Source organism: Python bivittatus, unplaced genomic scaffold, assembly GCF_059951505.1.
Source record: "Python bivittatus isolate LINGU-HERP-01145 unplaced genomic scaffold, Pbiv_v1 ctg000170_np1212, whole genome shotgun sequence".
Taxonomy (NCBI): Eukaryota; Metazoa; Chordata; class Lepidosauria; order Squamata; family Pythonidae; genus Python; species Python bivittatus.
Genome location: NW_028277039.1, coordinates 118,031 through 131,036, shown reverse-complemented (window position 1 = coordinate 131,036; position 13,006 = coordinate 118,031). Strand labels below are relative to the sequence as shown.

Here is a 13,006-nt window from a genome sequence, read left to right as displayed (position 1 = left end):
CCTCTCCTGTTCTGCTCTTGCCTTGTTCCTCCTGAAAGATGGAGATAAGGGTGTTGACTTACGTTACAAAGGATATGCAAGGACTGGAATAGGACGCCACGTGCTGCAGGTTAACTGGGCTGGAGGACCATAGTGGTGCGGGCCTGGTGCCCTGGGGAGCAGCCTGGGTTCCTGTGGGACCACACAACTACACCCCCAAGGAAGACTGCCGGGGGTGAGGAGTCCTCTTTCAGGGAGCAAGAGATGCTGTTAGAGGAGTGCCCCCCCCCGCCCAGTATGAACAGGAAGCCTGTAGGCGTAGGACGCCTCTGACTTCTAAGCCCTCAAGGAAAGTTAACCAATACACTAGATGTACTATCTATTTATGTAAAGATTTTATTTATCTGCACCCTTTCCAACCTGAAGTACTCCTTAGTGAAGGAAATCAGCCAGTCCTTGGTCTGATAAAATGAGGACTGGAAGTTGAAAACAGCCTCTCTGCTTCTGGGACAGTAGCAGGATGGTTTCGAGCAGGACTGAAGCTCCCAGCTTTTCAGCCCACCGGCCCAGGAGGCGGCTCCCCTTCTGCCCCATCCGGCTGCCAAGCTCTGGGCTTCCCTAGTGCCTGTTCATCTCTTTGGCATTTTTCTTCTTGTTCTTCTTTTTGGGCTTGGCCTTGATGCAGGCCCCCCCTGTCTGACTCTTCTTTGCAGCACCCACAACTTTGCTTCTTTTGCTGGGGGCCGTCTTCGGTCCTTCCTTCTGCTGGACGCAGCTAGCCAAGAAGGCCTTTTCCTGCTCCTCCAGCCGCGCTAGCTTTGCCCCCATTGTGAGGCCATGCCGAGCCCCCCTAGAGAAGCAGCAAATGAGAAACACAAGGCCCCTTGAGCGCCCAGGTTTGGAGCATTCCTGGGGCTGGGAAGCAGAAGCTGTTGGCCTAGCCTGACCACAGCACAAGAGAGCTGTCACTTTTCTTGGGTTGGGAAGCAACAGCCTCCGCAGAAGAGTCACAACCCTCCACCACTCCTTTCATCAGGGAACTTGGGGTGGAGATCCTGAATTACCCTGGGCTTGCACAGCAGCCTCGGCCATGAACTAGCCAACCCCGCTGGGCAAACCAGCCAGCGGGTTCTCCAACGCAACCCCCAGCAAATCTTGTGACACACTCGTTCTGTTAAGAGGGTCTGCCTTTACTTTTTGCACTAGAACCCACCAACTGCAGTCTATTGCTGGGAGGACCTCTGCCTGGCGCTGGGTCTTCCCCAGAAAGCTGCATCTAAGTCCCATCCTCCCCCTCTCCTCACTTGTGGACTGTTCTTCCCCCGCAGGCCTGGAACAGCTCCTCGTCGGTCAGCCTGCAAAAGACAGAAGGTGGGGGGGACAAGCTACTTCGGCATCTGCACAGCCCGGGGGCGGGGGGGGGGCGGGACAGGAGCCATGCTTCTCCGGGCCACTTACCTCCTCACCGTGGATAGGTCCATTTTCTCCTCCTCCTGGTCTGAGGAGGATGTGGGGTTCACAGGCTCCTCTGTGCCAGATATCAGGGTGGCTGCCTGCAAGGAGGCCAAGACAGAGCTGCAGTCAGACGAGGCGGTGGCGTTTTGCCCACCGCCCAGGGGCAGGTTCAACTTGAGGGTCTCTGAGGCACCGGTGTTCCACCATAGCCCCCCAGTCAATGAATTCAAAGCATCAGCCCCAAGCACCTTCACAAAGCGGCCATAGAGCATGTTCCCCTCCTGGGCCCGGCGTAGTTTTTTACTTGTTACTGGTCCATCTTGTTCAGAGACTTTTCTCACTTGGATCCCATCCTGGGGGAGGAACGAGAGTTCAAAGGTGTGACTACACCCAAACAAGCCTTCCACATCCTGCCACTTGTGAAAAGGGCTGGATGTTCTTTAGCTGCAAAGGTGGTAAAGTTGAAAACCCCAAGGGCTTTCATACACACATTGGCTGGCTTCACAGAACACATTAAACTGTAAACACAGGTCAGGAAACCCGACAGCTCTGTTCACATAGCACGCAATGTTCAATTCAATAAATCCATTTGTAGCTTAACAACCCTTGCAAGACTATGATTGGGTTTCTCACAGTGTGGTGAATCACAAAGTACCTGACTTCATGTTAGCCTAATTGACCTTTGCTGGACAAGCCCAACCAATGGTTGCATCCAGACTTAGGCCCATCCTCAATAAATGGACTGGAGTTTGTTTACTCATGGTTACTTCCCCTGATTTCAATAGGTCTCCCCATAAACATGATTAAATCTGGATCCAAGCCTTTCTAAATAGGGTTCTCTCCCAAAACTCCCTCCTGGATCAGACTAAGACCGGCCTGTCTGCACTAGCCTCCTCCTGTCTTCAATGCCCAGGCAACTGTACCACAAACAGAGCAAGAGGCCAGAGATATTTCTGCTCTGGCTCCTTAATTCAGCAAAAGGCTACCAACATTTGGTTGCCAGTCTCTTTTTCTCAAGTTAGCACCTGTCTTGTTGCCACAGGATCACTCCAGAGCTTAAGATTTACAGCTTCCGTGGCAAACTGCCAAACCAAAGCCAGTGTCCCTTTACCTGCCCAGCTTCTACCGCAATGTTGGCAGCAGATGAGTTGAACAGATGGTCCCACCAATGGAAGGTGAACTCCTCAGCTGAGTTGTGCCCCATCTGGGTTGGGAGGAGACGGTGTCACAGATCTGGCCCAGAAGCTCCAAATGCTCCCAAGTCACTAAGAACCTCCTCCTGATTGTCCCCACCCCAAGCATAGATAATTCTCTGCAGACTTTAGGTAAAACCTATGCTATTGTGTTGTCAAATAAACAAGTGCAGAAGCATTTTGCCACTCAAGAATATGAAACTATTAATCCCCAAGGCTGGAATGTACTTACATGGGCAATCCTGGCAGGCAAGAACATGTTTAGGAATAGACACAGTGAGCCCTGAACACTGCCTATGATGAAAGGTCGGCTTTGCTCAAAACAGGGTAAGGCAACTTCTGGAAAGCTGCTTCCAGTTTCTCCCTCTCTCTGGGCTGCAATCCATCCCCCTCCCATGGTTGGCTCAAAGCCTAAACCATCCTTACCCCAGCTGTGTTGCATTTCACTTTGACTTTTAGGGCTTCAGAGATCCCGTTTTCTTGTTTCCCAAGTCCTTTACCTAAAAGAAAAGTTTTTAAGGATGGAGTGGGAGTAAGGGAAGTAGTGGCAAAGGGGAGGCAGATCCAAGTCCTTGCTTCCTCCTAACTTGGCTCTGCACCCACTTGGCCAAACGGGGGCTCCACTGTGGCTAGAACTGCCACACCTAGGAATCTACAGCCTGCTATGACTCCAAAACACCTGGCTGAGGGAAGCTAGCCCCGTGCGATCACAAACAAGCAAGGAACAGAACACACCACTTTATTCTCAACTGACACTCTGAACCTAACCAACAGTAATGACTTAATCTGTATGCCTGCAAAGATCTGCATGGGACTTCTTATTTATCCTCGTGGCAAAAAGGAGAGACAGGGGTGAGCAAAATAACAATTATGATTATAATAACAACAACTGGGAGTCAGCTTGGTCTAGTGGTAAAGGCACCAGGCTAGAAACAGGGAGATGGTACGTTCTAGTCCCGCCTTAGGCGTGAAAGCTGGCTGGGTGACCTTGGGCCAGGCACTCTCTCTCAGCCCAACTCACCTCACAGGATGGTTGTTGTGGGGAAAATAGGAAGAGGAAGGAGTATTGGGTATGTTCACCACCTTGAGTTATTTATAAAAATAATAAAGGTAGGATAAAAAAAATCTAAAAAACAAACAAAAAATTCCAGATTCCTTCAATCCCTGTTTAAAGGTGCTGTCTAGAACTGGACACAGTGGTCAAGGTGAGGTCTGCCCAATGCAGAATAAAGTGGAACATTTCCTGTGATTTAGAAAGTGTATGTTCTAATTATACAGGAAGCTATAATTGATGCAGCCTAAAATTGCATTTGCCATGTTCCATTGCTGACTCACAGCCTGTGATCAACTACAATTCCCACATTTTACCAAGCCAAGTATTCTCCCATCTCTACCTGTTAATTTGATTCTTTTTTTTTAAAATGAAGAATTTTGCATTTGTTGTTAAATCTCATTTTTAGTGAATTGTTCTAAGATGACTGACTTCTGGGATATTAATTATCCCACCCAGTTTTGTTTCATAAAGCATTCCTTCCTCCTTTTCATTAAGAAAAATTTTGAAGTAAGCCTAAGAACAAACCCTGTAGCACCTCCTTTAAAGACCCAACTTTGACTATGATTTCTGAGCTAGACCCACAACTATCATGTCATCCAATCCACACTTCAGAAGCTTGCTACTGAGAACAGTGAGGTATTTTGTCAAATGCTTTGCTAAAATCAAGATATGTCTTCAGCATTCTCAGAATCTATCATGGAAGCTGCCCAATAAAAAATTAAGGTTAATCTGGCAAGACTTGCTTTTTATAAATCCACACTGACTTTAACAATGCCTACATTGTTTCGAGGGGTTACAGACTGGTCTTTTTATTATTTGCACCAGAATTATCCTAGCCAGAATTATCAATGTCAGGCAGATTGGGATGACAGGGGAACAGTTAATCCTCAGGTCCAAAAAGGGGCTTTTTAAAAAATCGTATTTAATTAATTCAAATCTAGGAATTTGCATGGGATATGGCTTGCAGAACAGAGAGTGTTTTTTTGGCCTTTTTCCTGTGGCTTTTGGGCCTTCCAATTCAGCCAGTTTTACAGGAGTAAACCATATGGAAAGCTGTAATCCAGAAAATCATTTAATCTATCCATAGATTCTTATTTACTTATCATATTTATATCAGGCTTTTCCACATTATATGGCAAATCTGGCCCAGAATTTCTATAGCCACGGACAATTATGAGACTCAAGTTAAATCTAGACCTACTCCCCAAGGAACACAGGACAGAAACGTATATTTCAAATTCTAATTTCCAGTCTTTAAGACAGGTTTGTACATGGGTAAACAACAACTCAGTATTATTTTCATTTGGTTTATTACTGTCTAAGTGACAGTCTGCTCTCCCTAAGTAGGAAGATCAGAGCCCAAAAGAGGCAAATTTAAAATAGGTGAAGCCCTGCACCTTTTTTCCATCCATGCTTCTTCAACTGCTTCTTTGCAAATTTCAGCCCTTTGCTTGTTGTCATCACTGCCACCTTCTTTTTCTTCCTTTTCTTTTTCTTTTTCTCCTCCTCCAGAGAAACACCTTTCATGATGGAGGCTGGATAAGCACACAAGGAAAATCTCTAGTTCTAAATGCAGATCAATCCTTATTCTGCCTCCGTGATCACCACTGTTGGAAAGAGAAACGATCCCATGAGGGAGAGGCACTCAGTTCCACACAGGCAGCCACCACACGATGGGATTCTAAGTGAGGAAGCCAAAACAACGTACCGTCTCTTTATGTCATGTATAAAACAGCAGCATCAGGGACTGGACTTTGTGCATAATTACAAAATAGCCTTTACTCATGTAAAACCAGGGGTTGATGGTTCCTGGGGTAAAGAAAATTTGTCCTATGCAAATCTTTTCTATTGTTTAGATCCCAGGCAAAGCAAATGGCAAGAATGAGTCCACACAGTGGCCCTCCAGAGATATCACTTTTTCTTATTTTTAATCGGAATCACAAATACCCTCTCACAAATGTGAGGTTGGCCTAAAGATGTGAAGGAGGAAAAAAAAACACAAAAGGAACAAAACAGGAAATACATTCCTCCCCCTTCTCCGAGAACTTCCATATTTCCTAAAAGAAAAATAGAGAATTTAGGGTGTAACGGAAACAAATCCTTCTGGAAATATGAAATATGAAACTAATTCAAACTGTGTAATATGAACATTTTGAAGATGAAGCTAAATGCTTCAATGCCATCATAACATTTGGTATCAAAAAAGACCAATCTTTCTTAACCCTGTATAACTATTCTTATTTAGACTGTTACCCCACTTTTATTATTTGCTGAACTCAGGGCAGCGTACAGACCTAATGCTCCCACCTCCTATTCTCCCCACAACAGCAGCCCCATGAGGCGGGCTGGGCTGGGCTGGGCTGGGGGGGGGGGAAGAAAGAGAGAGAGAGAAAGAGGGGGGGAGAGGGAGAGGGAGAGGGAGAGGGAGAGGGAGAGGGAGAGGGAGAGAGAGAGAGAGAGAGAGAGAGACTGGCCTGAAGTTGCCCAGCCAGCTTCCATGCCTAAGGGAGGATAAAATTCAACGTCTCCCTGTTTCTAGCCCAGCATCTTAGCCACTACACTTAACTGGCTCTCATTATGTAATGCAGACTGTGTCTGTCTAAAAGGCACTACTCGTTTTTCAGTTACTAGTTCTGTGGTTTTCATTTTTTTTGCTCCTCTGTTTTGAGGGCAAAAACTACAATCTGTGGCCTAGGATAACAGAGGCTCCCTTGTCCACAATGCAGCCACTGGGGTATTTTGAATATATCCACAGTCCACCTGGTATAAAACTGCAATTCTATCTGTGCTTCCTGAGGAACAAGTCCCACGCCATTTAATTGGGCATACCTCTGAGCAGCCGTGTGCAGGTCTGCACTGCAAAGCATTTGCACAGGTTACGTTAAAAATGATGTTCTAAAATAGTTTTCTAGCTGGACAAATAGCACATTATGTGCCAAATGAGTGCAACTCTCCCCTTATGTATTCAATTTATATGCTGAATATATATTGAGAGAACCTGGATTGGAAGAAGATCAGCATGGTTTTAAAGTTATAAGAAGAAACGTCAATAACCATGCTATGATGATGATACTACCCTGATAGCCCAAAATGCAAAGGATCTGCAAGCTCTGGTAATAAAAGTCAAGGAGCAAAGTGAAAAAATGGGACTAAAATTAAATATAAACTACTGACATCAGACAGAACATCCAGCTTTAGAACTGACGATGAAGATATCCAAGCGGTGGAGACCTTCTGCCTTTTAGGGTCAACCTTCAATAGGAAAGGAACCAGCAGCCAAGAAACGTGCTGCAGAGTGGCACTCGGTAGAGGGCCATGGAGGCCCTGGGAAAGACATTCACACGCCGTACCTTCAGAGCCGTGCAAGCCGTGGCTCTGCGGAAGCGAAAGGCGGACTCCGAAGACTGCGAAGGGAGAGGAAGCGCGCTGACGCGTCTGGACTTCGGCGTCGGGGAAGAGGCCCAGAAGAGCCGGGCAGCCGAGGAAACGGACCGCAGGGCCGTCGACAGGCCGACCCAGAGTCTCGCTCGCGCCGTCCTCCTCCGGACGCGTCAGACGAAGGCCCAGCAGCTCTCTGGGGAGGGCGCTGATGCCGGGGAAGGGGCGCGGCGAGGCGCGGCGCAGCGGTCCGGCAGCGGCGACGGGCGCACGGCCGGAAGACCCGAGCGACCGGCTGGGGACGGACCCCCCGCCGAGGAAATCCGTCTCGGCGGTCGCCGGCGTCCTCGCTTCGCGGCGGGGGAAGCGCAATTCAGCACGAACGAGCCCGCCCCGCGAGCCCTCCAATCAGCGGCTGCGAAGCTCGGCCGAAGGAAGCGGCGCTGGCGCCCTCCGGAGGGGCCGGCGCGGGGCGGCCCTCTGACGGGGCGCTTCGTGGCCTCCCATTGGACGGGCCTGGCGCTAGAAGGGAGCGTTTCGTTGGTCGGATGCTCTGGCGGGCCGGTACGTCAGTTCGCTTCCCACGGACGCGAGACGGATTAACTTTTAGGAACGACGTCCTTCCTCCGACAGCAGTTTTCAGTTACATCTCCCTCACGGCCTGTCCCAGGACGATTCATTTCGCCCTCCTGACGGCGCCGCCTCTGCAAAAATAAAAATCCCCGCAAACCTAACTGCAGAGGAGGGGCCTCGCCGGCGCGACTTAGAGGCGCAGCCTGAAGCCGGGCACTGATTTGTTTAGCTGATTCTGTATAGCCGCCCATCTCAGCCAAGTGACTCTGGGCGGCGAACAGTTACAAAAGCCACTGAAACGATTGCACGCGGCGCCCTTGCGGTTCTCCGAGCTGGTGGTTTCCTCGCAGATGTCCCGTTGCCCGGCTAGGTAAGAGCGTCAGTGCCGCGAGGGAGAGGGAGAGGGGAGGGATGTTCTCCCGAGAAAATACGCGCAGATGAAGATGAGGTGATGGCCTCGTGTGATGCCGCAGCGCTCTTCACGTCCGTAAGCCCCGAACTAGCGAAAGAATCCGCGTCGGCAGCGCTACGCGACACCCCCGGCCTGACCAAATACCCCCAGATCGAAATACCCCGAATCGTGGGCCTCATCAGCCTCTGCCTCACCACCTGTTTTCAGTTTGATGGACAACTAGAGAAGACACATGAAACGACCAACAACGTCTTCAGAGGAATAACATTCAGAAAGGAAGAAGAAGGCAACAACACCCTCCCCTTCCTCGATATCCACATTGGGGTAGATGAAATTCAGCTAAAACGTCAGTTCCCCATACTGTATCATCAGCTATTTTTTATATGTATTACCGTGTTGAGTTTCATTCAGCACTATAGTAACCACGTGTTCCTGCGCAATCCAAGACGATGGATACTATAGAAGAGTTTGAGGCAGAGTTATCCCCAAAATTCAATTCCTCACCGGTACCTACAGTAGAAGATGATTCATACATTGTATTCATAGAATTTATACTACTGGATGGAGAATTAACTCAACTTTGCACTCCCTCTTGTCAACTTGTGTGGAAGAGATCGTTTGAGGAGAAGTAGTATATCGCATAATGTCTATTTCTGAGGGTAATGGCGTTTCCGGATATTGCGCAGCAGTGTCCTGACAGCCAACTGTACTATGGTGGGGACTCTGGGTCTTTAATGAACAAAAGAGTTAAGTCAACTCGACATAAAGGACAGCAGTTTGTACTTCGTATGTGGTCAAAGCAATGGTTAATTGCTTAATTAGCCATTGCTTAATTAATTGCTTAATTAGCATAGCTCACTGCATACAATCTTGACATATAGGACATTTAAAGGCCTCTTCAATGCAGTTGTTTGTGTTCTAAAATAAATTGAAAAACCTCCATTACATTTTAGTAATTAATATATTTAAGGTATATTTTATAATGGGTTAAGTAACACAATCCTAGATAATTTTACTTAGCACTAAATGTTCAAGTTTAACAGTTATATTAAGATAAATGATAATGAATACTATAAGTGCCATTAAAAATGATTGTTGTTCAGTCATGAAGTCGTGTCCAACTCTTCATGACCCCATGAACCATATCACACCAGGCCTTCCTATCCTTCACTGCCTCCCGGAGTTTGCTCAGTTTCATATTCATTGCTTCAGTGATGCTATCTAACCATCTCATCCTCTGCCGTCCCCTTCTCCTATATTAAATTATATAAATTAAAGTATTATATGATTCACTCCTAACCTTATTATGGAAGCATGGGTTTATTTTTTAGAGCACAACTGGCACCGGAGACAAAGCTTGCAGGTCTCTCAACAATGCTGATACCTAGGAGACGCACTCTGGCTGGAACCTGTCGATGGATATCTCCCGGTGGCTGGTTGATTAATTGATGAATAGAATCTGGAATGTCCACGTGAAATATCTGGTGTTGGTTTCGATGGTGTCATTGAACTTTCTACTGGTGCTGTATACAGATCAGGAAATAGTTCTGGTAGGGGGACTGATGGCATGTCTTCATCATCATCTTGAAAATCATAATCAGCGTCTTTTTCCCACAGGGCATTATAATAGAAATTCTGCCTTCCACTACTCCAAGTGTGCAAACTGTATGATTGTCCAGATTCTAGATGACTGATGCAACTTTCCTAGGTAGTAGACTTTATGGTACATGTGGAAAGGTCACTATACCTATTTGATGCATGTTCATCAACACAATTATCCCCTGTAGATATGTTTGGATCATATCTGTTCATCTCAGTTTCCATGTTGGTTGATGTGCCCGGAAGAGCCATTGTTAAGATCTTTTAGCGCGCAATTATACCCAGCGTTGTCTGAATTGGCCAACTTGTAATTTCTGTGAAGTTTATGAGCCCAGAGTGAGTGTCACTGGAAACTGCATTTTTTGGATTGAATTATTATTATTATTATTATTATTATTATTATTATTATTATTATTATTAATTTGACTTGTCCCCGCCCATCTCCCCACAACGGGGGACTCTGGACGGCTTACAACAAACTCAAATCAGAAATACAATTAAAAGTTATAAAAACCAGACATTACAAAAATAAAAAAGCTAAAAAATCCAAGAGGCCAATAGGGGCTACACCAGGCCGCTAAGGGGCCAGCCAACCCCATTTCTGATATCCTCCCTCCCCGCCCCAGGCCAGATGGCAGAGCCAGGTCTTCAAATCCCTCCGAAAGGCCTGGAGTGAGGGGGCTCACCTCCGGGGGCAAGATGTTCCAAAGGGCGGGGGCCACAGCAGAGAAGGCCTGCCTTCTGGACCCCACTAGTCGAAGTTCTTTTACCGCGGGGATCCGGAGCATGCCCTCTCTGTGAGATCGGGTGGGACGGGATGAGATCATGGGGGCAAGGCGGTCCTTCAGGTAACCTGGCTCCATGCCATGTAGGGCTTTAAAGGTGATAACCAACACCTTGAATTGGACCCGGAAGCAGACTGGTACCCAATGCAGCTCACGGAGTAGAGGTATTATATAGGTCCTTCTTTGGGCCCCAAAAATTGCTCGCGTGGCCGCATTCTGGACCAGCTGAAGCTTCCGAATACTCTTCAAGGGTAGCCCCATTGCAGTAGTCTATCTGGGAGATAACGAGGGCATGAGTGACTGTTCACAGGGCATCCTGATCCAGAAAAGGATGTAACTGGTGCACAACCCGAAGCTGTGCAAAAGCCCTCCTGGCCACGGCTGCCACCTGCTCTTCGAGCAGGAGCTGTGAGTCCAGGAGGACCCCCAAATTATGCACTGGGTCTGTCTGGGGCAGTGCTACCCCATCCAGCACCAACAATGACAACGTCCCGGATACAGAGGATACTGTTGAATTAATCATCAACAGTAACTTAGAATAGTGTTATGAAGTACATGTGACTTAGGGGGAGTGTTTCATGAACAAAGAAAGAACATTGTGAAAACTTGTTTTGCAAATTTTATTATAAGGAAGGAAATAGAATGTCTCAATAAAAATGTATGTGTTTTGTACCCTCACTATGTTCTTGTATAATTTTATATAACTATCTTGTAGTTACTTGTTCCCTTTAACTTGTTTTGCAAATCTTCACAATAGAAATCTGAAACTATTTTTTCTTATAGAATGTTATTTTCATGATTCTATTTATAATAAATAAAAGCTTTTAGCTCAATGAATATAATGGTATTTAATATAATAAATTAATATAGTAAATATAAATAACTCAGTATAACTGTTGGAACACCACCATTAAGTCACTTTGTAAGAAACTGCGGCATTCAACTCCCAACGAAAGCAACTCTCCTTGAAATTGATGCAAGTTCAAAGAAAAGTTCATTTATTGAGAAGTAGTGTACAGAACTAGAGCATTGCTGGAACTAAAGCCCATGTGTGCCAAAAGTTGATTTTGCCCCCTTTCCCATTTCACCTCCCCCCTTCTGTCTTCGAGACTCTTGTGTGCATGTCACCGGTCGTCTCCTAGTCTCATGTCGGTACGACCTTGGGCACTCCTGAGAAACAGATAACAGTCCATCTGCGTCTAACGGTTCACCTTCTAGCCTTCCCCCACCCCACTTTACTAATGGCAGAAACGAAGCAAGCAAACTTGAGTCACTTCAAGATCCACCTACCTTATGTAGATAAGATCACCCAGTGAGTAACACAATTGCCACACTTTAGCAAGAAAGCATTAACGTGTTCTTTGATCAGAGGGTGTTTTGACCTCTCCCACCTAGAACAAGTTATTGGTTTATAAGGACCAAAATTGTATGAAGTATTGAGAATGATTTGAGGGAATATAGTAGACACCATGGAATTAGATCTGACCGGAGAAGCTTTTACATGCAAATATAATAACTACTGTGGACCTACACATATCATCACTGTGCTAGATGTGTCTACTTTGGTATGTAAAACTACTGAGGGGATGACGTTAACCAAAGCTGCATTACTTGGAACAATGAAGCATCCATTTATCTGTCCAGAACTTGCAGTAGTGAAACATGGATTGACTACTGTTCATAGACACTGTCCTCAAATATTACCATTGTGCGGGCAACTACTTTTTGAGTCCATCAATATGCTAAACCAGTGTTGTCCAAACTTGGCCACTTTAAGATGAGTGGACTTCAACTCCCAGAATTCCCCAGCCAGCCTGGCTGCGGAATTCTGGGAGTTGAAGTCCACTCATCTTAAAGTGGCCAAGTTTGGACAACACTGTGCTAAACCAAAAATTAAGTCATTGTTATTTTAGAACATGGGCCATCTCAGTCATCAGAAGGTGCATATTTAAATACAGTATTCCAAGGAAGGAATCTAAATTATTACAGCACCTCCAAACTCAATATAGCAGCACATATTTTCAAGAACAAACTGCTAAAATAATTATTTTAAAGATCAACAAGATCCTTGGAACCTATCGCAGAGACCGTAAGGTGAGCATTAACATAATATTAAACTTTAATATTTATATTTAAATGTGGTGTAATTGTTAATGTATGTTTTCTATGTTTTGTCTATTTCATGTAATTTAATTCAAGGATGCACCTGACCAATGCTTGCACCTCCATCACCAGCTTTAAATCCACCATTACAGCCGATAAATGATATTTCAACAACTTTATCGCCAGACCAGACCCCCATGTTTGATGACCTTCCCAATGAATCCTGTTTTGAATATTCACCCTCATCCCTTAATTCTTTTTTGCTTCAATTATCATCTTCTCCTTCACTGACTGATGAGACAGTCGTGCCATCTAATGTCAAAAAAACAAATCTCATGGCTTGGTTACAAGATGGCCATTCCTCACCATGTGTCTAATAAAAGAAAACCTTCCCCAATTTATATGTGTGTTTACAATAAAAACAACAATGATGACGATTCTAGGTAGTACATTTTATTTATTCATTAACTATAAT

At 45.8% G+C, this 13,006-nt stretch overlaps 1 protein-coding gene across 3 annotated transcripts; it reads right to left on the bottom strand.

Moving 5' to 3' along the window:
- Positions 1 to 352: 352 nt before the first annotated feature.
- On the bottom strand, positions 353 to 7,173 carry LOC103066156 (G patch domain-containing protein 4). 3 transcript variants are annotated; one of them, XM_025173603.2, is made up of 8 exons: positions 7,032 to 7,173; positions 5,079 to 5,288; positions 3,054 to 3,127; positions 2,546 to 2,638; positions 1,683 to 1,787; positions 1,438 to 1,532; positions 1,284 to 1,334; positions 353 to 829 (listed from the first exon to the last, which is right to left on the bottom strand). In XM_025173603.2, exons 2-8 carry the CDS (start codon positions 5,206 to 5,208, stop codon positions 598 to 600), a joined length of 780 nt encoding a protein of 259 aa, XP_025029371.1. In that variant the 5' UTR covers positions 5,209 to 5,288; positions 7,032 to 7,173; the 3' UTR covers positions 353 to 597. The 3 variants fall into 3 exon arrangements, with proteins under 3 accessions (XP_025029371.1, XP_025029372.1, XP_087991539.1); XM_025173604.2 differs by lacking the exon at positions 2,546 to 2,638; XM_088135413.1 differs by lacking the exon at positions 7,032 to 7,173 and having other exon boundaries at positions 5,079 to 5,312.
- Between the last annotated feature and the right edge of the window lie 5,833 nt (positions 7,174 to 13,006).

Coding starts and splice junctions, on each gene's coding strand:
- LOC103066156 (XM_025173603.2), bottom strand. CDS start 5,208: ATGAAAGGTGTTTCTCTGGAGGAGGAGAAAAAGAAAAAGAAAAGGAAG. Junction 3,128..5,078: donor GAAGCATGGATGGAAAAAAG/GTGCAGGGCTTC, acceptor CTTTTCTTTTAG/GTAAAGGACTTGGGAAACAA. Junction 830..1,283: donor GGGGGAAGAACAGTCCACAA/GTGAGGAGAGGG, acceptor CTGCTTCTCTAG/GGGGGCTCGGCATGGCCTCA.